At 44.6% G+C, this 23,174-nt stretch overlaps 1 protein-coding gene across 3 annotated transcripts; it reads right to left on the bottom strand.

Annotated features, from left to right (window-relative positions):
- Window positions 1-451: 451 nt before the first annotated feature.
- mapk6 (mitogen-activated protein kinase 6) lies at window positions 452-18,430 on the bottom strand. 3 transcript variants are annotated; one of them, XM_056278167.1, is made up of 9 exons: window positions 17,923-18,430; window positions 14,740-14,888; window positions 12,187-13,173; window positions 11,686-12,003; window positions 3,340-3,484; window positions 2,727-2,891; window positions 2,267-2,462; window positions 1,859-1,976; window positions 452-1,738 (listed from the first exon to the last, which is right to left on the bottom strand). In XM_056278167.1, the coding sequence occupies exons 3-9, from the start codon at window positions 12,421-12,423 to the stop codon at window positions 641-643; spliced, it is 2,277 nt and encodes a 758-aa protein (XP_056134142.1). In that variant the 5' UTR covers window positions 12,424-13,173; window positions 14,740-14,888; window positions 17,923-18,430; the 3' UTR covers window positions 452-640. The 3 variants fall into 3 exon arrangements, with proteins under 3 accessions (XP_056134142.1, XP_056134141.1, XP_056134140.1); XM_056278166.1 differs by lacking the exon at window positions 14,740-14,888; XM_056278165.1 differs by lacking the exons at window positions 14,740-14,888; window positions 17,923-18,430 and adding an exon at window positions 14,145-14,245.
- Window positions 18,431-23,174: the final 4,744 nt, after the last annotated feature.

Here is a 23,174-nt window from a genome sequence, read left to right as displayed (position 1 = left end):
GAGGGGGTCAGGGGGGAATCAAACAATTTTTATTTATTTTTTTACATAAGCTTAACAGAAAAGAAAACAAATTGCCAACCCCTTGCCCATGTGTCCCATCCCTGGAAAGGCTGTCTGTTTGAAAGCACTCCCAATTCCTACAGCAATGACAATTAGTGACCATATCTGCCACCCTTCTCCAAGATCAAAGTTCATCTCTCCCCCACCTCTGTCCTACCGGCCAAGCCTCGACTCTCATCACCATGCTTCTCCTTCCATCTCTCTGTAAAACCATCCTCTGGTTACCTTATCCCTGCTTACCAACTCTGCTGGTCTACAGTACATGTGTGTGCGAATGACATGCCAGTTTAGCAATGGGATTGTAGACATTAACTCGTGAAGGCCTGGTGAACAAGGCTCAGAGTGATGACCAACACTGTCAAATTATCAAATTCCCACTTAAAATGTGTGTAAAAAAAAAAGAAAAGAAAAGAAGTCTTAATTAAAACATAACCATACTTAAAAAAAAGGTATGAAATGATTCAAGTAAAATAATATACTACTTTTATATAAAAAAAAACAACAACAACAATATTTTGCACTGTGAAGGAGGTCACCTTTTAAGTTTGTTTTTTTTTTAAATTTTTTTTTTAAATTTTTTTTAATTCAGATGCTTGAAGATGCTGCTGTATGTTTTGTGGGCAATTTGTGGGGAGCATTTGACAGCAGAGGGGGTGAGGGATGCCTGGATGGATTTTAAAGGCAAGTCTTCTGGGCTGTCAAAACCAGGCAAGTCCAGAGAGTTCAGCTGCATGTTAAACATGATCTCTCCATTCCTGCCTAAGAAGCTGTCATCCAGTTCCCTCTCCCTCCCCTCTGAGGTCTCTGGCTCCGGGCTGGCCAGGGTTTCTCCTACTCCCTCCTCCTTCCGGCTGAACAGACGGTCTAGGTAGCTGGTGTACGTGCTCTCTCTCTGGAGCTGGTCCTCTTTGCGAATGTCCCAGCACGCTTCATCTATCCAACAGCCATTCTCCCCTACTCTCTCCCCGCCACCAAAACTCTCCCAAGGGTATGCAGGTCGGACCCCATCCCCATCCACTACCGCCAGCCCCCCTCCACCTAATTGTGCGAGGTTCACCAGGCACTTCTCCTCCTTCTCTTGGCTTATGGACTTAGACATGGAGCCCGAGCGAGGAGCTTCCAGCTGGGAGACAGAGGAGTTGAGCTCATTGAGGAGGCCCACCTCACTCAGGACGGCCACCTCTGGGCAGGGCTCTGGCTGCAGGCTTAGTTTGATGGTGCCAGCGATGAAAGAGTCAAAATCAAAGCCTTGGTTTTGTTGGCTCTGAGCCTGAGACTGGTGTTTCTCCTGCTCGCGGTCCTTCCCTGCCGGTCCTTGGGTCTTCTCAGCCTCCTGCAGGGCTATCTGAGCCTTCACTAACCCATTCTTCTCACACTTGCTTTTGGCCTTGCGGTCTGCCTTTTCCTTGCTCTGCTGCTCCTTCCAGTTGGAGAGGTTGATGATGAGCTTGGGTTCATAGTAGTGGTTGACCTCACTGTCCCTCCAGATGAGGTTGTCCAGGTAGGAAGGTGACACAGCCTTGTAGTTGCATGTGTGGTTACACTCCAGGTCACAGTATTTGTTCTCATGGTGGTCCTCCTGCCATGATCGCTCTGGTGGGAACAGAGAGGAATAGTCGAAGGATGGTTCATCCAGGAACTTCTCCCGCTCCCCATCAGCATACTTGCGGGGGTCGACCTGAGGGCAGATAATGAAACAAATAAGTATTTTTGATCCTCCATCAAACATTCACACATACAGGGTGCACTAAAAGAAATTTGTCTTAAGGTGGGTATAAGTACAAATGCTCAAACACACCTGGACCTCTTCCTCATCTATGACATCAGAGGGGGCCCGTGGATCAACCTGGACTTCCTCTGGGTCGTGGGTACTGTGCAAGTGCCAGTCAGCCTCTGACAACTGGCTGTCGTGATACCTGCCATAGAAGGAGTTGGTTTTCCATTGAGCACTTGGATACATTCAAAAACACAAAACAGCCTGAGTACATCACCTACTTAGTAAGCTAGACAACACTGAACTACTCAAAACATGTCGTTTTCTTCCTGACCACATGAGAGCCATATGCCCAAGCTGTGTGTGAATAACAGAGATAATTGTTCCCCATTTAAATTATCAAATACTCATGCAAAAAAATGTTTGAGTAGGGAAAACAGTTTTCCTTGCTAAGCATATTTACAGAGTATATGAGAGAAAGAGCAGGTGTACCTGTCCCAGGTGTGGCTGTGACTCTGGTCCATAAGCAGAATGTCATCAACCTCATCCTCAATGTGGAAGGGATGCAGAGAGACAGGCTCATCCAGGGGGAAGGAGTAGTCAGCCATATAGGGGTGGGCCAGGGCTTCCTCCGCAGTCAGGCGGTCCATAGGGTTAAAGGTCAGGATCTTCTCCAGAAAATCAAGGGCTGCACATGAAAGGAAAGGAAAGAGGAGATATGGTTAGTTTCACTAGGTTGGGAATGAGAATGACTTTCAGTCTTGTTAGCTAGAGGTCTTGAAGAGGACCCAAAAATATATGATCACATGAAGATATTTTGTCCATTTGCAAGTAGCATTTTTTAATTTTCATGCGAGTAGCAGAATTTGGCCATAGCTTTACAAGTGTGCATAGATGTGTGCATGTAAGCATACTTGTGTGGTTGTATTTATGTATATGTGCAAAAGCTCACCCTGGGGACTAATGTCAGGTAGCATCTTGGCCAGTGGCGTGTGCGGTTGGGACATGTCGTTGCGCGCAAACATAGGGATGACACTATGAAGTTCCTGTCTGTCTTCTTCTCGCAGTACAGGGATGGACTCCAGGATCAGCTGCATCTGCTCTAGCTCATGGGCCCCTGAAACCACATGAAAGGCTTATAACAAGTTGACCAACAAGCAAAGTTTGCTCTGCGTCAAAACTCTTGTTTGACTAAGATCTAGTGCGGATTTTAAGACTGCAAGCTGATATTTGCCTTGCATTAACCTCAAGGCAGTTTTACCAAATGAATGCCTATAGAAAGACCAGACTGTCTCTTACATTTTCACCTAGCCGTGCAAGTTGGGGCAATCAGCCTTGTAAAAGCAGACAAAGTGACACCAAGCCCATCTTCTTTGTGTTTATGAAGACAAAAGGTGAGGCGCTGGCTTTTATTTTTATGGTGATGTACCACCAACCTTTGATACACATTAACATGACCCCCTCATTCAGTGACATAGTAACCTGACCATAGTAAAAGCCTGGGCGTGAGAGAAAGGCAGAATGTGAAAACACGAATGGATAGAGCTGCAAAAAAAAGCACAGACCTGCAAAAAGGGTTTTCCCTGTCAACATCTCAGCAAAGATGCAGCCAGCGGCCCACATGTCAATGGCTTTGGTGTAGTTGTTGGGAGAGAGCAGCAGGCGAGGGGATCTGTACCACTTGGTGACCAGACCTTCAGAAAGATGGCCCTGGAAGAGAAAGAGAAGGCACAGATATCAGTTTAGCATGTTTCGAACTGCATGTGATAATAATAATCATGACAATAACGACAGTTCAAAATTGCAATGTTTGACAATCTAAACCCTACTGAATATATTAAAGTATGCGGAGTGGTTTCTGAAAATGATGCCCCGGCCTTCTACATGTACATGGTCTTGTCTTCCTAATGTCAGATTCATCCATGGTGAATAAGAGGGTTAAAGCCCTGCTGCCCCCAGTATTGGATCATTGTAATCAGCTGGGCTACGTTGCTCTACGTGTCTCCTTGTGTGCCATACAACACTACTGCCAGCAAAAGGCCCAGCCCCCGGCATGCCAGCAGCGAACTCTGCAACCCAACACCAGCTCCTTGATGGACCGGCTCTGGCCTGGTCACGTCCACAGCCAGCAGAGAGACGACAACCTCCGACCCCCAGCCACCCACTCCCGAGAAAGAGATTTAAAAAAGAACGAGGGACATGAAAGTGGGAGATCAGACACGTGCAAGCCCTGTCAGCAGACTGAGAGCGCGAGATAATCCCCCTCTGTGACATGCAAACTAGCGTGCACGCACACTCGCACACACAGATCTGCACTTCTAGGTCACTCCCGTCAGCAACAATATGCAGCCTGTCTGACTACTGTCAGGAACAGGATGCTGAACACAAAAGAGAATGACCTGTGTATTTGTGCACGTGAGTGTGCAGATAAGGGACAGAGAGAGTGAGTGAGTGAGTGAGTGAGTGACTGTGTGTGAGAGAGAGAATTGGGGGAAGGGATGCGGTAAAACAACACCCTTGAGGCCCTCTCTCACCCACTGCTCATACGGTGGTAATGTCAGAGTGGCAAGCCAACCATTTTGGTCTTAACACAGAGAGGCTCCCGTTTCTGCCCTAATTGAGCCACAAATACTTGATGCTATGCTATCCTGGTCTCCAAACAAAGACTCCTTAATGACCCCCATGTTCTAGAGACCCTATAAATGTCACTCAACCTGGATTCAGAGCATCGCTGAAGAACACCAATAATCAAGCAGCTAATGTATTCATCTTGACCCACTCTGTAGCTTGTAGAAAAATAATCCCAAGGCAATAAAAGGTATTCTGAGCAACGCACACAGGCAAGTTGGACCCACTGACTGCAGCTTCTCGTTATGAATTCTTGCTTTTGCCAACCTGACCAGCAGCTTTTCAGAAACAGTCGGCAAATGGCCGGACATATGTCAATGACGTACAGTTTATGGAGCAAAAACAAGCAACAGGCTAAGCACAGCATTGTGACAGATGTAGCAATTGGGTTAGCTTGTGTACGTGCCTGGGCTTTTGCATAATGGCAATTCTGCAAACCCTGGAACCTGAACTGAACACCTTGGAACTTAACTTGTCTTCCTACAGGGGGTATGAAAATGAACAATTCCAGCCAGGCTAACATTTTTCCAAATATTTAACCGGGTCTATTCTCGTCACACAGAGAGACAAGTCACACAGACATTTACAGCAGCACTGCAGCAGTCACTTCAGGACCTCAGGCCAACACCACAGTTGCTGAATAACCTAAATCAACTTGAACTAGATGACTCTTAACCCCCCTCCCACCTCTACCCCGTGAGTTTGGCGTTGGTTACGAACAGAAAACCTTCAGCAGGGAGACCCGAGTCTAACTGGTAGCCAATTGAGGGGGCCAGAACAGACTAGCGCTTGTTCAGTCACCTCCCCTTCTCCTCTATGGTTAAGTTCAAGGAAATTAACCCAGTTTACAGAACGTGGTGACTACAAGGATTAAGATGATGAACTTCCTCCCAGGAACAAAATGAATTTATAAATGGCTTTAACCCACCCACACGCAGAATCAGTTCAGTGGTAGATGTGGTACAATATATGGAAGAATAAATAAGACTATGGTCAAACATGGAGTATGTTGGATCTGTTAGGATTCGGTTAAAAATTATAGAATAGAAAGACGGGAAGATGAACTAATGAACAGAAAACAAGCAAGCCAGTAGTTCTCTGCCTCATCTCTCACTCACATTCCCACCATTTTGCTAATTTTGTCCTTTGAACTTGAGTGTTGCCGATTGTACAATTGGATCAGCTGCGAGTATGTCATTAGAAGGGTGTATTGGTGTGCAGGATGCACATGTGGTGAAAAGACTCCATAATGCCCTCCCTAACCCCAAACCTCTCCTTTTAACATTCCAGAAAATTTCCACAGGCTGCTATCTCTACAACTTCTCAAGCCAGTGCTTTTTATACTGAGCCCAAGGAAGGCGGAATATCCCCTATCCACGACTCAGCCAGGTTTACATTTCATACATCTGCTTTAGTTTATAATAGCTTCCCAAATAGGGTTATGTCTGCATGGTCTTTCGATGTTTTCCCACTGTGGACATCCTTCCACCGTGTACTTTACTTTTAAAAACAAATGTATAGAATAGTAAATGATTTCCATGCATTCCCTGAACAGAATTTAATCCATTACAACATTGGGGTGGCGTGGCATGTGAGCGCTAGCTTGCATTTTACCTTCAAAATAGATGCTCCTCTTACCACACTGAGCAGATGGAATATCATTTAAGCACACACCAACTTTGCCAGGCTAAGTTAACATGGTTTAGCTTTAGTCAGACTATGTTAAAAACCAAAAAGGGCACCTCAGGCAAAACTACTGCTAAGCCTCAACGGGTGAGCTATGGCTAAACTAAAGCCAAGACTTCAGCCATAATGTTCTTCTAAAAGGAAGGCTAATCCTACAACAAGTAATACAGGCTTTACATCAGCTTCAAAAGAGGGCCCTGAGCAAAGCTCCCATCGCAAGACAAAGAGCTGGGTGGGAAAAGATTGGCAATAAGGGGAAGAAAAGTTGGATTGCTGCACGTGAATTCCTGGCATTCTTGATTCTGAGCCACTAAGAAACCCCAAGTCTCAAATAACTGAAACAGTTCACACACGCAGCAAAATCCAAAGACACTGAATAGTTGCTCTCAATAAGCTTCATAGACACAGGATGAAGTCAAACTGGACCAATTCTTGGATTAAGATGCAATACTAGCAGTAATATTTTCATGAAAAATGAGCAAAACAAAAAGGAGGGATATTTGTGTGTGTATCCGTCTAGATCTCTTGTGCAACCATACGTGTATCACCAATGCATATATGCAGACTGCACATGACAAATTTTGCCAGACCATGGTAGGCTGGCAAACAGCCCGTCTTTATTTAGACATGATGCTATTCAAACAGCATTCACCCAACCATATGACCACTCTTGGCCGCCCAGTCTGCCAGAAGTAAAGAGCAGTTGTGAAAGCCAATTTACCCCCAGTAATTCTATATCACGCCCAGCCAGCACAGAGAGCCACAGCTTTTCTTTACACCTCTACTAAGACCATATGGAAAACTGTATGAGTGTGTGGGTGTGTATGCGTTTCGCAGCAACTCCGTTTGGTCCCAGGATATCACTGGGATGTCAGCAGAGGTGAACACACACTGGACAAGACCCCTCGTTGCACAGTCCACATATTCTAAACAACAACCATCTGAATTCTGCCAAACTGCCTTTCATTTTCACTATGCAATTTCCCCCGTTTTCCATCAGAAAAAAAAACTGCTTATGTAGGGGGAAAAAGGCCCACATATCAGCATTTGCTATAGGGAAGTGGAGTGCAGTTACAGTGGGAGTGGCGGTTACAGTGACTGAACAACAGTATGAGAAACACTGAGCCACTTCTTTCCCGACATAGCTAAACCCTTCCTCCTCCTAGGGCAGTCTGCCTGTGCATAAGCCTAAGTAATGAGTCACTGGAACACCAAGTCAGCTCTTGAAACATGACCAGAATGCATCAACCAAGTAGTGGAAGACGCTAAGAAGTTGTAAGAGAGAATTTCTGATTGACTTAAAAGTGTGTGTTTTTATCTTTTTCTTTGGTGTGGAAACCTATCTTTAAAGAACAAAACTCTGAATCAGACTGTTAATCTAATAGGTTGATTGGTGAGTCTCACCTTAACCCTGTGTCCCAGTAAACCAGACTGTTACAGCGGATAACCAGCTCAAATTTAAATGACTTTCACCCTTTGCACAGTGAATTTCACCTTCTTCCTTCTGGACGGAGGTTTATAGTCCCAAGGTGTAGAACAAAGCAGTATAAAAATAGCTTTGTTCCAGCAGGCATCACTTAAATGAACAAGTTGTAACAACATTGCACTTTTATCACGTTTGTCTATCGTCTTGTGTCGTTTGTAAAAAATGTGTCAAGATGGATGCCTTATCTTACTGCAAACCAAGTCTACCTACAGGTACAAATAACCTGAACCTGGGTGTGTGTGTGTGAGAGAGAGTGAGAGAAAGGGTGTGTGAATCTGTGTGAGTAGATGTGGCAACAGCCTTGCTCAAGGCTATGAGTGAGGCTGTGCCAACCGAAGGGATCGCGTCACATGAGCCCACAGCAGACTTGGCGATGACTAATCTGACACGTGTAGGCATCTGACTGCTTCAGTGCTCTGAAGGAGATCAAACAGCTACAGAGAAAATAAATAAAAAACACTCAACCTAGATTCACAGACATCACACCACTATATTGCCTTTGACTGAAATATCTTTATCCTTTCATAAGGCTCTCAAGGGGGATGAAGAAGCAATACCAGACTGCTAAAATGAGTGATAAATACTTAGTAGTCAATACATGTATGAGGCAACCTACTTTGATGCAATCATTATCTTGCTACATACATTTTCCTTCCTCATCCTGGTATCCTAGACAAGATTTTTTTTAGGATAATTTTGTGGCAAACTTTTCCTCTTATCATAAAACAAGAGTGACAAAGATGGGACAGAGAGGCTGACATGCAACAAAAGATCACAAGCTTTATTCAAACTCATGAAATTGCAATTACAACAGTTTAACGGCCTTTTTCCATAGGACAGTTCCAGGAACTTTCTCAAGTGCCATACTAGGAATGATCCAAGGAAGAAAAGGAGCACGTTTCATTTCAGTTTCTACTGCATTTTAAAAACAGCAAGTATGAGGAAAAAAAATGGAAGGTGATTAAAAAATGTGGAAGGTAAGCAACTGACGTCAGTAAGATAACAGGCATTGTATATTTTGAAGACTATGATGCTCTACAATGCCAAAAGTGTAAGTACTTTAAAGCAATTATTACTTTTATCATCTTGTGCATAATACTCGTCTTGTGCTGTCAATCCATCTTATCACACAAAATTGAGTTACTACAAACATCAGCGACAAAAAATGCTAAAATAAACTCTTAACTAATTATCTATCCATTTACACTCCAGAGAAGGAGAAGTATTTTCCATGCCCAGAAACAATGCAATGGTGGAATCAAGACGGCCGGCTCTGCCATAGTCGGCTGGCCAAGAACTGCACCCAATGCGTTGTACCACTTGTTTGTCCGTTAGTAACATTAAGGCAGTCTTGTATGAAGATGGCCTCTGACTGAACTACACTGCTCAAAAAAATAAAGGGAACACCTAAAAACACAACATAGACCTCGATGAATGAAATATTTCAGCTGAAAATCTTTATTTATTAGACAGAGGAATGTGTTTAGAGCAAAATAACCTAAGAATGATCAATGGAAATCAAAATCATTAGCCCATTAAGGTCTGGATTCAGAATCATACTCAAAATCAAAGTGGAAAATGAGAACATAGGCTGATCCAACTTCTGTGGAAATTCTTCAAGACGATTCAAAATTTGGCTCAGTAGTGTATGTGGCCTCCACGTGCCTGTATGCACTCCCTACAACGTCTGGGCATGCTCCTGATGAGACGACGGATGGTCTCCTGAGGGATCTCCTCCCAGACCTGGATCAGGGCATCGGTCAACTCCTGGACAGTCTGTGGTGCGACATCGCGTTGGCGGATGGTACGAGACATGATGTCCCAGAGGTGCTCGATTGGATTCAGGTCTGGGGAACGTGCAGGCCAGTCCATAGCATCAATGCCCTCGACATACAGGAACTGCTGACACACTCTGGCCACATGAGGACGAGCATTGTCATGCATGAGCAGGAACCCAGGGCCCACTGCACCAGCATATGGTCTGACAATGGGTCTGAGGATCTCATCCCGGTACCTAATGGCAGTCATGGTACCTCTGGCTAGCACGTAGAGGTCTGTGCGGCCCTCCAAGGATATGCCTCCCCAGACCATCACTGACCCACCGCCAAACCGGTCATGCTGGAGGATGTTGCAGGCAGCAGAACGTTCTCCACAGCGTCTCCAGACTCTCTCACGTCTGTCACATGTGTTCAGTGTGAACCTGCTCTCATCTGTGAAGAGCACAGGGCGCCAATGGCGAATCTGCCAACCAAGATGTTCTCTGGCAAAGGTCAATCGGGCTGCACGGTGTTGGGCTGTGAGCACAGGCCCCAACTGTGGACGTCGGGCCCTCATACCATCCTCATGCATTCTGTTTCTCACTGTTTGAGCAGAAACCTGCACATTAGTGGCCTGTTGAAGGTCGTTTTGTAGTGCTCCGGCAGTGCTCCTCCTGTTCCTCCTTGCACAAAGGACCAGATAGCGGTCCTCCTGCGGGGTTGTTGTCCTCCTGCGGCCCCCTCCACGTCTCCTGGTGTACTGGCCTGTCTCCTGGTACCTCCTCCATACTCTGGACACTGTGCTGGGAGACACATCAAATCTTCTTGCCACAGCATGCATTGATGTGCCATCCTGGATGAGCTGCACTACCTGAGCAACTTCTGTAGGTTGCAGATACCGCCTCATGCCACCTCTAGTGGTGAGGGCAATACTAAAATTAAAAACTAACCAAAGATCGGCCAGAAAAGATGAGGACAGGCAAATGGTCTGTGGCCACCACCTGCAAATCCATTCCTTTTATAGGGGCTGTCTTGCAAATTGTCTAATGTCCACCTGGTGGACATTAGACAATTTACCAACAGGTGAAATTGATTCACAAATCAGTGTTGCTTCCTAACTGGACAGGTTGATATCTCAAAAGTGTGATTGACTTGGAGCTACATTGCATTGCTTATGTGTTCCCTTTATTTTTTTGAGCAGTGTACTTGTTCAACAGTCATTCAAAAGCTTGTTAATTTGTACAGAACCTACAAATCATCTAAAGGTCACAGATGATCTGTGATGCTTCTCAAGCACTTCCTTCAGCCAAACTGATCTTCACAACTAGCTCAAATTCATGGGACCTGAAACTTGCATTTGGTAGCTTATCCTGAGATAGTACTAAATTTGAGTATCCAGGCCCATTAGCTAAACATGTTACTGATAAAGGGAACACTTTCAGAGCCCATGCTCATGGTTTATCAGTCCGGGACACAACAGCACAAATGAAAAGTGGAAAGGCCACTTGACTGGTTGAGCCACCAGAGAAGCCTGCGCCTAGATTCAAGGATACAGCGAGGGTAAAGAGAGAGGTTGTCAAATATTTAGTGCTCTGATAACCAACTTTATCTGCCCAAGTCTAAATTGTGTTCTCAGATAAGAAAGTATATTAAAATTCCACAGAAAAAAAAAATTCATCAAATCACCAAGGCACTGCTCTTTGAGAAAGGCACTCACTCTACAAGTGAGAAGCAGGACAGGACAGAGGTGGCTGCCTGCAACTGGAAACAATGGTTCTCAGGGTCATGTTTTCAACAACTGGGGTCACCCCTGGGAAGGGAAGCAGAGGCGTGACTTCAAGGAGCCATATCCCTTCTTGTTTACTTCCTGTGTAGAAATTGCATCACCCCGGGGAGCACCACAGTTCTCGGCAATCACGGAAACATCACATGCCATGACAACAGAGCAATCATCCTCAAGCTCAAAGTACACAAAATAGGTTGGTGGAGAAAAAAGTGCTTCCTTGAGGTGCCTCGTGCATACCATGCATTTGAACATCATGTAGTAAATCATATAACCTTACAACATTTATTTTCAAAAGTACTCCAGTGGTGTATTCCAGAAAACAGGTTTGGGGAAAACTGAGTTTTTAACCCTGAGATGAGGGAAACCCTGGGTTTTCCATTCCAGAAAGAGAGGCAACTCAAACTGTGGGTCAGTTACCATGGTAACTGAGTTACCTCTCTTTCAGGAACAGAAAACTCATGAGTTTCCCCTCATCTCAGGGTTAAAAAAAGCTCACTAAACCCACTTTCTGTAATACACCCCAGGAACACAAGACAAACTAGAATAGCTACTTTGGTACTGGCCCTACCTTATGAGAGTAGTGTGGGTCCATGATGCGAGCCAGACCAAAGTCTCCGATCTTAAGCACCAGGTCCTCTGTGTTGACAAACAGGTTAGCAGGTTTGAGGTCACGGTGCAGCACATTGGCGGAATGGATGTACTTGAGGCCCCTAAGGAGCTGGTACATAAAGAGCCTTGCATGGCCTTCAGACAGAAGCCCCCTTTCCAGCAGCTGACATAGGTCTGTCTCCATGTACTCCTGCACAATGTAAACAGAGTTGACCTCTGTAAGGGACACTACATCCTCCGTTAGTCGACGTCCACTGGGCCCCAAAGTCTCAAACACCTGAAGGACATGAAAAACCAACTGTGGAGTTACCAAACACAGAAAATGTACTTTTATTCAAACAACTTAGCAAAGGGTTTGGTGAAGGACTATCCGCTTTACTCATTAAATACAGAAAAATTGTTCACACCATCTCATTGAATGAGAAATATTGATTTGAGAATCAAGACTTCCAATTCATACCTTAATAATGTTGTCATGGTCGAGACGCCTTATAATCTTGATTTCCCGGAGGGCATGTTTCACACTCTGGGGGTCTGTAAGGATAATCTTCTTCACGGCAACACGCTTATCACAGTCTATGTCAACTGCTGAGAACACCAGGCCATTGCCTCCATAGCCCAGAGGCTTTAAGTCCATGTAGCGAGGGCCCAGGTCAAAGCCATGGATGTTCATCAATGACTCAAACTTTTCTGCCATGCTGAATTTTGACCTTAACACTAAGTTCTTTACTTCCAAGTGATTCCTGGCTCCTGCACCTCTGATGTTGAGCCTCTGGTCTGTGTTCAAGTTCAATGGAATACTGACAGAGAATTTTAGCCGATCCCCCCACTACTTTGGAGGCCGAATTAACCAACTCCTACACGGAACGACTAATTTCCCCCTGTCAAGCCCCAACTGTCATATATAGGGCACTAATGTGTAGATGAAACATCTCGCCATTTTATGTAAGGGAAGCAATTCTATTAAAATGAAATCCTTCTCCAATCCCCAGTGTTGGGATTCTTTTAACCGTTCCTAAGCAAAGTTGTTTTTTAAAGACTGTGATGGAATGGAATTTGAGGCCAATTAAAAAGCACTGAGATTTTGAGATAATTTGAAAGCATCTAGTTGCATCCTCACAGTGCAGATACATTCAGTGTATGACTGGTCCTGAGCAGCTCCATACTAATGTGCCACAAAGCACTGTTTTAATCTTCTTTTCTTTCTTTTTTTTTTTTTTGCTGTAAAGCCCCTTGAGGCAAATTTTTAATTTGTGATATTGGGCTATACAAATAAAACTGCCTTGACTTATTTATATCTTTATTTTCTTAATAATCCAATTGATCTAAATATCTGAAATGAGTCAGGCCTTGAGTCTTCACAGAGTTTTTTCACTCTCAGAGATCAGGTGGCTCAAGCTCGCCACAGTCGCAATCAAAACTATCCTCCATTTTACTTGGGCATAACCTGAAAAACACAAGACAAAAGGGAAAAAAAAGATCAGATCAGAAAAAAGGTCAAATCTCTGTCAGAAACCACAAAACAAATTGCCCATTTTGTTATTTCCATTTATATAATAGCTTATAAAAATGTATTTCCCAAACAATAAAATAGACAGTGCACTTGTGTTCTCTGAACCACAACATCGTGCGAGCTCAGCAACTTTTAAAAATCCTTATCACACAGTAGACTGGAAACTGACACTGACTAACACTTTTTGGTGAGTATGCATGACGAAGTAGCCCCTCACGCCTTGCGAGTTAAACGGAATATGTGGGTCCCTACAACTTCAATTTACGTCATTAACGTTAAGAGAACGTTAACCAATTTGCGTGTATGAGAATTAACCCCTCCCCCGCCTCTCGTTCAGTCGCTTCTTCGACCGGATTCTGTGGTACCGTTGAGGAAAAACCTTAAACATTTACACCCAGAATTTTGCTCACATAGAAAACACAGTCTACAAACGATAAACCAGACATTGCATCCTTTCTGCGATATAACCGCAAAGCGACATTCACAGACGCTTCTAACCCAGCGCGCAAGGTGAACCATGACTGGTTATATGGAAAACACACTGAGGGACTGGAAACGAGGCGTACTGGTTGGCCACATGCTACTTCAAATTCTAGTTTTAACAGCCGGCCAATTGCCTTTCATCAAAGTACACAAAAACAGCATGAAAGCGCCATTGGCGCTCATTACGGCTCGTAATTCACCTTTAGAACGAACGCGTACGATCGCTTAAACGCCGTGAGAGGGCGAACAAAGGATCCCGTTGTTAGCGGAGGCTAGCAGGCTAAAGCCCATCGTTTGACTACGTGGTGGCTCCTCCAGCACAAAGCAGACGTCAGCCCCGAAGGAAAATACGAAATGTTCCCCTTTTAGAACAAACCTAAACTCTGAAAATGAAACGACCACGGGTGAGGGGAAACACTTACAGTTCTCTCTCGTCGCATCGGACAGCTCCTTCTAACCCCAAATCAGGTTCTACCTACTGCGCTCCGCTCCCAATTGCCCGTGCCGATCTGTTGCAGTCGCCATTCAGTCAATGTGGCTTTAGCGGCGGCGTGTACGTCACACTGCCGTGGAAAAAGGGGCGGTGACTGGGGGGGGGGGGTAAACGTGATGCCGGCGGTACATTCAAAATCATGCCTGGCTAAATATTTTTCATACTCTGTGACTGTAAAAATAACAACACTGTCATCGCGACTTATGAAAAACAATTTAAATTGCTGCTACAGTTTTATGTTGCACTAGGTCGCGACTACAATAACAACAGTAAGTTATTATTATTATGTTATTATTATACATATGGTAAGAAGAGTAGGTCCTTTTCTTTGTTGTCATTGCAAATTTGGTGGTCTGAGCCTGAAACAATCAGATTACATAGACTATAATTAGGTGTGAGGAAAAAGATCCCACTGAAAATATCCCGCAAGAACAGCTTCGAAGGCTTTATAAGCAATGCGAATTATTGCAAAATATTACAAGGACAAAAACAAATCCCCTGGCTTCAGATGCCACAAATCATACCTGGCAGATGGGCCTCCGCCTATAGAGATCAATTTTTGTAGTGGGTTTTATTTCGTTTTCTTCCAATTTTCAGCTGACTTTAATCGTTCTTCTCAAACAGCTGGCATTAATCTGCAGCATAGGTCTGTTGCTTATCTTCCTCCGCAGGTCTGCCAGCATTGAGACAAACTTAATGAGAATAGCTACCCGTTTTGACCTTGTCACTTTTCAATGATCAAATCCTCATTTACGCATGACGTTAGCGTTTCCGCAGGCTTCCGCTTTCCAACACAATTGTCGTTTCCCGGATACGATTAATTTCCCATGTGTTTTCCCTTAAAAACAGCGGTGTTGTTTTCAGATTACGGCGCTCCGTGTCATTTCATTGCCCTGGTGATGTTCGGTGAGAAAAATCCGTCGTATAGGTCATTCGTGCGGATTTATGTCCATCTGTCATCAAGATGCGCAGAGCTGTTTTTCCTCTCTCTCTCTCCCTCCCTCCCTCTCTTTCGCTCTCTCAGTTTAAGAATGGCGATCTGCTGTTGTGCAGCTTTGAGAGCGACAGACTGCGGTGGTGTTTACGGACCTCTCGGTGGACGCGGTGCTGTGAATGAACGGGTGGCAGTGAAGGAGTGGGTGGGAGGTGGGGGTGAATAGGGAGAATCAGCCGCAGTAGTCTACAGCGGCATCCGCAGACCATGTGAGCATCCATGTGCCAGGGAATGCAGTTGCCTTGAACACACTGGGATAGGCTCTCTAGTGGGGATGGCTGGGATCTATCAGGCTATGCATAGAGAATGAATTTCCTCAGCAAGGCAAAGCCAGTGCCTACAAAGTAAATCCTTGCCCTGAATGACAAAAATATATTTTACAGAGAGAGAGAGAGAGAGAGAGAGAGAGAGAGAGAGAGAGAGAGAGAGAGAGAGAGAGAGAGAGAGAGAGAGAGAGAGAGAGAGAGAGAGAGAGAGAGAAAGAAAGAAATATATGAAAGGATTAAGGCAGGGGTGCCATCACACGGGCTGCTCAATGACTGATGATCCAGTCTCTCATGATTCATCTCATATTCACAGTGTCTGGGTTTGGGGTCAAGCTCACACTGAAACTATTTCAATCTATCTGTTTTGCAATTGAAATAAGCCTAATATCAGTGAATGACATTCTTTTAATCTTATTTATCCATTTACTGCTTGATATCATTTTGTGCATAAGAGGGTACACTCTTATTGCCCCCCTGACTGCAGTAAATTGCAGGCACAGCTATGGGTCGGAGCAGGGATTCATGGCCTTGCTCATGGAAACAGAGCGGAGTGAAACTGGCTGACACAGAGATTTGAAGGGTGGTAACTTCACCGATTTTCCCACCCTGCTGACCAGGGTGGGAAAGTACACAGCGCTGCAGATACACCATGTCTCCATAGAGCTAACTCCTATTTTGACATTTTTCTTATTTCACAGTAAATTCTCGATGGCCCAACTAGACTCAGTTCCAGCAGTGTCACGGAACATATTCAACAGCAGAGAGTGACAAAAGTCAAAAAAGGAAATCCAAAATTGCAAACACAAGGTTTTGTGAGGGTACCCAAGGCCTGTGACTGTTCTTCACCCTCTCCTGTACATACATTGATATGGGTCAAAGGGGGGAGGTGCTTATCTCCCAACCTGTCAGAGAAAATATAATTATCTCTCATTGCATGAATGGCCCACTGTTGACAAATCAGACTTGGTCTATGATGCTTATGTAAGAGTCAGATTAGGTGCAGTGTGTCATGTTGTTTTAATTACGGCTTGAAGAATAATTCTTACATAGATAACTGGCAATGGGAGTAGGGCTCTTCAGTGGGTGAGATAACAATAACCCTAGTTGGGGTAAAGGGTGAAGGGTGAGGCTGGATTTAACTTTTATTAGGAATGCGCCCTACTTCTGGCAAATGATGCCCCCAGGGATGAGGACATTAGTTTGGGTCTGCAAGAAAAGGGAAGCAGACTGTTTCCAAATAGCATCTCAAGATGTCATTCGATTAAAGGGACAATTCCAAATATTTAGATTCAAGTATTTAAGACGATAGCTTATCCACAAATGTGCAAATCATGGGCACTTTTCTAGATGCTCAACTGATGATCTGCTACAGAAAAAAATGGCATGCCACGCCATGTAACATTTTACGTCTTTACCAAAGCAGCCAAGTGAAGAATAAGGCAGGTAAAGGCGAGTTTATAGGAGAGACAAAGTTGTTGTGGCTAGCAAACAGATATGGCACTGCGAGCTCAAAGAGGGCCTTTACACAGGTAAAACCCAGGTTACACCGTATTTTGGTTGTTTGGTGATGGGGGAAGGTGCTGACACAACAGCACTGGTGGCTCGGTTTCATTTTGAATAGGTCTCTGGTATTTGGCATGGTCCCACATCAATGTGTATTACATTATGACCACAGGTGTCAATTTCACGAAAATGACGGCCTTCATGGTTGTAGTAGATATGATAGGGGTTAAATTGTACCAAAGATTTTCAGTGCTATAAATGCTACTAAGATACGACTCTCATCATTCGAATATAATTGATCTTCAACATCTAAATGTGGTCTTTTGACAGTTTGGAGAACACGGGTTTATGGCATCTAATGAAACTAACGCTGTTAGGACGACATTGCTGCGGTCAACATTATGTTTTACAGCTCCGATTTGGTGAAAATCTGCACTATCATATCCTAAATTTAGATGGATTTAAAAAAAAAACGAGTTTTGCACAAAATATTCACACAATGTGAAAAGTCACCCTGAAGGGTAATGGTAGTGACTTCTGCACATCTTGTTTGCTAGGCTGATAGGGAGGAAGACTCTCTCTCTCTCTCTTTCAACACACACACACACACACACACACACACACACACACACACACACACACAGTCTCCCAAGCATGTCTGATCCCCAACTATGCAAGTCTGCATTTCTTATTCTCATCTAATTACGGCAAGAGAAAAACATTCTTTTCATACTCCTCATTTAATTCTTATTATGATATCTCCAATCAGTCAAACAGAACCAAAAAAAAATCAAACAAATAGAGAAAACTGTAATAGTATGTATAATATAAGCAATAACTCAAAACTCAGAGAAAATAACACAAGAAGCATTTCACGCCAACGTTTTCTTCAAGGGTCTTCCCCCAAATGAGGATTAAGCTTTTTTTCAATCATTTTCTCTTACCATGGTCAGAATCCTTCAGAGATGTCTGGAGCAACATGGTGCAATACAGTCCATACAGTTATATACAGCAAAGTGGGAGAAAATACATCCAAAACCACTAGTCCCACAGCCGGACCAGAAGAGAGGTGTCAGTGCAGCCCACCCATGCAGTCCAGTATTATGTAGAGGTAGTCAGTATAGAGTGGTACATTATGTGTGAGTTGGTATGGGTATGTATTCTCAGAGTCTCAGTGATGTGTTATCCCACTCCATGTGCCTCTGGTTGTGAGGTGGAGCTCCATGGAGAGTTAATATAGGTCCGGCCAGAGAGGGGAGGAGACTGCTCTGTGTATGGCTTGGCCTGTCAGTGTGTCAGACCAAGTGCCATTGCAGTCCACTGCCAACACCTCTCTCTCCCGTCTCTGTCGCTCTCTTTTTCTGTCACTCTCTTTCTCATTCTCCTTTTTTCTAGGTTTGTCTTTCTCTCAAAACCAAATAAAACGCGATACATGCGCAATCTTATGTGTGAAGGAGTGAGAACGACTACTACTACTACTACTACTCTCTCTCTCTCTCTCTCTCTCTCTCTCTCTCTCTCTCTCTCTCTCTCTCTCTCTCTCTGTATTTCTGTCTTTCTGGTAGTTGGACAGTCTTCACTCTCTTGATTTGGTTAAGAATATTGTGCAGTGGGAGAGTTCATTCCCTAGTCTCCTGCATTTCATTTAAGTCTCAGGATTACACAGAAATAATATGTTTAGGTTCACACCGGTCTGTGTGGGTGAGTACTGTGGGAGCAAGTTGTTCAAGATCTACAAGTAGCAATTCTTTATGAGTCTCTACTAAGCATTCTGTACACTGTCAGTGAATTGCTGTGGTGTCTTTGGACGTACCCTTAGTTTGCTGCACAACAAGCGCAAACACATATTGTGTAATTATGCTAAGTAAATGGGTATTTGTAAATGTGAAAGTGATTTTTGGAAGTATGCACTGAAATGAGCAGAATGGAAATGAATGAATGAATGAATTCCTTTGCACTGATTTTCATCAGCCAATGACAAACACAATAAACCCGTGGTACCTTTAGGTAAGACAAGAATGGGAGCTACATTGTCACTTTTATGTAAGACGAGATGTTGGCATCACAAGACCGACGGCTGAGGATGTATGACCCAACGCGTGTGCTCATGCTTCTGAGGGCAGTCCTTATTGGGATTCGAGTGTGTGTGTGTGTGTTATTGCTCTGTGATATTGTAGATGTCAGCGTGGGTGTTACGAGGTCATGATGTCTCGGGCTTTCAGTAGAGAAATGTTGAATAGGAGACAGCCACAGCGAGTTAGAGCTGGTTCCTTGCAGAGCAGCTGGTGAATGACAATTGTCGGGTTTTCCACCGCTCGCGCAATTTGTTGTTTGTGGATATGCCTTTTCCTTTGGCTCTTGCTCACTTTCACATGTTCCCACATGGTGTTTTGATGTCTCTCTCTCTCTCTCTCTCTGTGTTAGACAGTTCCTGCTGTCCGTCTCTCTCCTCTTTCTTGGCCTGCTCATCACAGTAGAATTATCTGTGGTGGTGGTGGAAAGAGGCATGTTTTGACAGGGAATATGAGGAAATGCCTGTGCACATTTGTTTGATATTTATACTAGATTTCCTCAGGGTCTAGACTGACTTGCATGTTGTCATAACACTTGCTTTGACCGACAAAAGGAAACAGGGAAGAGCAACGGCCTCTGCACTTTCGGTCACACCTTTTTAATGGCTCAGTGAGTCTCAATAAGTAGTCCATCAAATACAGTTAGCCTTTGGTTACCAAACTTGGAAGCATGGCAACTGAGCTCTTCTTTCTGCAGTGTGTCTGCAGTGTTGGGTTTGCATGGGCTTGCAGGTGTGTCCACATAATGAGGGAACCTGAAAGCTCAGACTGACAGGCCATGCTGGATAAAATAGACAAGCCTCATCAATTAATTGATAAATGATTAATCTGCGGTGAGGACAGCAATACAGTGTATATGGCCTGCTCTGTCAAAGGTCCAATGCTGCCTTTTGATCATGCCCCTGCAATCCTGGGATGAACACAGAAGTGTTATGAAACACCTACTCAGCAGTAGAGGAGGCACAGAATGCATTTGTATAGGGAATGAATCCTCTTACCCCTGTTGGTTTCAGGGGGGCTGTATGGTATTTACTGGTGCCATTTCATCCGTACACACCCAGTTCACTTCAGATACCACACAACCTAGGTATTTCACACCGCTTTGAGAGGCCTGAAAAAGTGAGAATGTTGTTTTCTGTCCTGAAAGAGAGGAGTGGCACTGTTTCCCCTCTCTGTTGTGTCCTGGAGATAAAGGTGAACAAATCCAGTTTGTGTAATGACATCCTTCTGTTATCTTCCACAGCTTTCACCTATTGGCTTTCGCTCATGGGCCTATCATAATCTCAAGCTATCTCTGTTACGCTATTCAACCATTGTGTGGACACATTGCCTCACCGGGAATACCTGTCCTGTCTGATCCCTGCCCAACTTATCTGAGAAATCTAACTACTACAGCACCCATTAATTCGGAGGGGGGGGGGGTTTGCATATTTGTTGGCTGTTTCATCTCACTGCTCTCCATCCCTGTGTCAGCGCTAAGGATGGCCACACTTCGATGCACAAGGATAGAATGAGTTGACTCACACACACACACACACACACACACGCACGCACGCACGCACGCACGCACGCACGCACGCACGCACGCACGCACGCACACACACACACACACACACACACACACACGCTTAACCCAGTGTTATATTGTTCTCTAGGGCAGATAGAGTCCCCTCCAGCTGTTATACTGACAGACTAACTAACAGGAAGGTGTTAGTAGGACAGCATTATTACATAATGTGTATTAGAGCCCAGCAGGGGTCAGCTGAGTTTTTATCTTGTCCTAGGTGATGTACACAGATCTAGTCTCCGATTTCTGTTAAGACCAGTATTTAGTTTGTGTCTGCAACACGAAAGCTGTTGTTAGCATCTAAAAGTCGGAGCCTTTGTCCAGCTTCGCCAGCATGTCTTCGTCCAGCTACACCAGCATACCTGCAGAACAGCACTGTTTGGACATAGGAAAAAGGATAGTCAGCGTAGAGGAGGGGGGGGGGGAGGAGAAGAGAGAAAGAAGAACAACCATATGCCGGTGCTCTTCTGTCATTTATCCCTCTGTGAATCAGTTAAGTATTGTTAGACTAACAGGCCCGTGTTTGCATGTGAATGCACAGGGAGGGTGTGCATGTCACTGTGATGTGATGTAACCTGTTCTGCCTGCTCCTCACCCTGAAACACTCTTCAGGGTAGAATGTCAACTCTGTACATTGCAAAGACAGATCATTATTAACTAAGGGAATGTGCGTGTGTTTGTTTGTGCATCCCGTGCATGTGTGCATCCATGTGTGGGTTTGATACGACTGAATGTGTTAGTCTAGGGTCAGCGTCAGAACTGAGTTTTTGGTGATGTAAGGGGATCAGAAGCCTTGGGATCAGGGGGTTTCCACACAGAGCTAATAACAGAAATCTTTCACCCATAGCTGTCTCTGTGCTTGTTTGTTAACCCAGTTCCATGTTTAGCAGCTCTAATCATGAGTGACACTGTTTTTGGTGCTTAAATCATCGTCAATGAATCTTCCAAATTCTAGGATCAGTCAATGTAAGATATTCTGAGAAAGCTCCAGAAAAACAAAAAACAAAAACAAAAACAAAAAAAAGCAATACAGGAGTAACCCCATGATTTGTTCTAGAATGTGTAACTGGAAATAAATCTGGTTTAAATCTAGACTTGGCAAAATTAGGCCAGCTCACACAACCCCCCCCCCACCCCACCCGTTTTTCCCCCCAATTGAATTTGGCCAATCACTCCACTCTTCCAAGCTGTCCCAGTCGCTCCTCCACCCCCCTCTGCTGATCTGGGGAGGGCTGCAGACTACCACATGCCTCCTCTGATACATGTGGCGTCACCAGCCGCTTCTTTTCACCTGACAGTGAGGAGTTTTACCAAGGGGATGTAGCATGTGGGAGGGTCACGCCCTTCCCCCAGTTCCCCCTCTCCTCCCCGCCAAACAGGCACCCTGACCGACCAGAGGAGACGCTAGTGCAGCGAACGGGACACATACCCACATCCGGCTTCCCACCCGCAGACACGACCAATTGTGTCTCTAGAGATGCCCGACCAAGCCGGAGGTAACACGGGGATTCAAACCGGCAATCCCGATGTTGGTAGGCAACGGAATAGACCACCACGCCACCCAGACACCCCAACAGCTCACACATTTCTGACTGGATGACTGGATTGCAAATCTAACATTGTGGTTATTCTTGCAGTGTTTTTCAGAGTCCATGACATTTTTCTTTATTGTAGGTCGGGCAACAGAAGTAAGGAAACTTCTTGAAAAGTTGCTTGAAACAATTATTTGAGAAACTTTGTGGAATATATCACCTGTGGTATTAGATTTTACACAGCCACATACTTTATCATCACCATGGTAGTGATTAAAAAGGCACACTGAGTAGCTTTGGAGCCCAAATGGAGGGATTTAAATACATCAGACAGATCATTCTGTGACTCTAAATACCGACTCTGGTCAACGTAGCTCAAAACCGGTTGATCTTAACAACTGGATTACCACTCGGCTTTCAGTATCTCCAACCAGAATTATTTCCTAACACCTGGATGACGCATTTGACTGGAGATTTGTGTGTGTTTGTGTGTGTGCATGTGTGTGTGTGTGTGTGCGTGCGTGGGTGCGTGGGTGCGTGCGCGTGCACGCGCACGTGTGTGTGTGTGTGTGTGTGACTGATGCCAGGAGAGCTATAAAGATAAAAACAGGGTCAAAGTTAGAGGCTGTCTGCGATTTCTCCCAGAATAGTGACAGAGTGAATCTCGAGGCTACTCTGCTCGGAGCCAGAAACAGGCCATAAAGCGCTGATAACCAGAGCAGGAACACACTGTCCACAGCATACTGGTCTAAGAAAGTCAAGGAGGGAGAGAGAGAGAGAGAGAGAGAGAGAGAGAGAGAGAGAGAGAGAGAGAGAGAGAGAGAGAGGAACAAAGCAGACAGAGCAAAGTAAAAAGCAAGTAGAATCAGAACTGTGGACTGTAAGATAACCTAAGTCTGTGCCATTATAATTGGGGCATTTAGTGCAATAAGCTTCACACTTGCTCGGACTCTGAGACGTGAGAGAGAGCGAGAGATGAAAAAGAGAAACAGAGTGAGTGTGATAAAGTAAAAACTGAGTAAAGT

The sequence above is a fragment of the Lampris incognitus genome, chromosome 4 (assembly GCF_029633865.1).
Source record: "Lampris incognitus isolate fLamInc1 chromosome 4, fLamInc1.hap2, whole genome shotgun sequence".
Taxonomy (NCBI): domain Eukaryota; kingdom Metazoa; phylum Chordata; class Actinopteri; order Lampriformes; family Lampridae; genus Lampris; species Lampris incognitus.
Note: the sequence above shows the minus strand (reverse complement) of the source record. Positions and strands in the feature narration are given on the sequence as shown.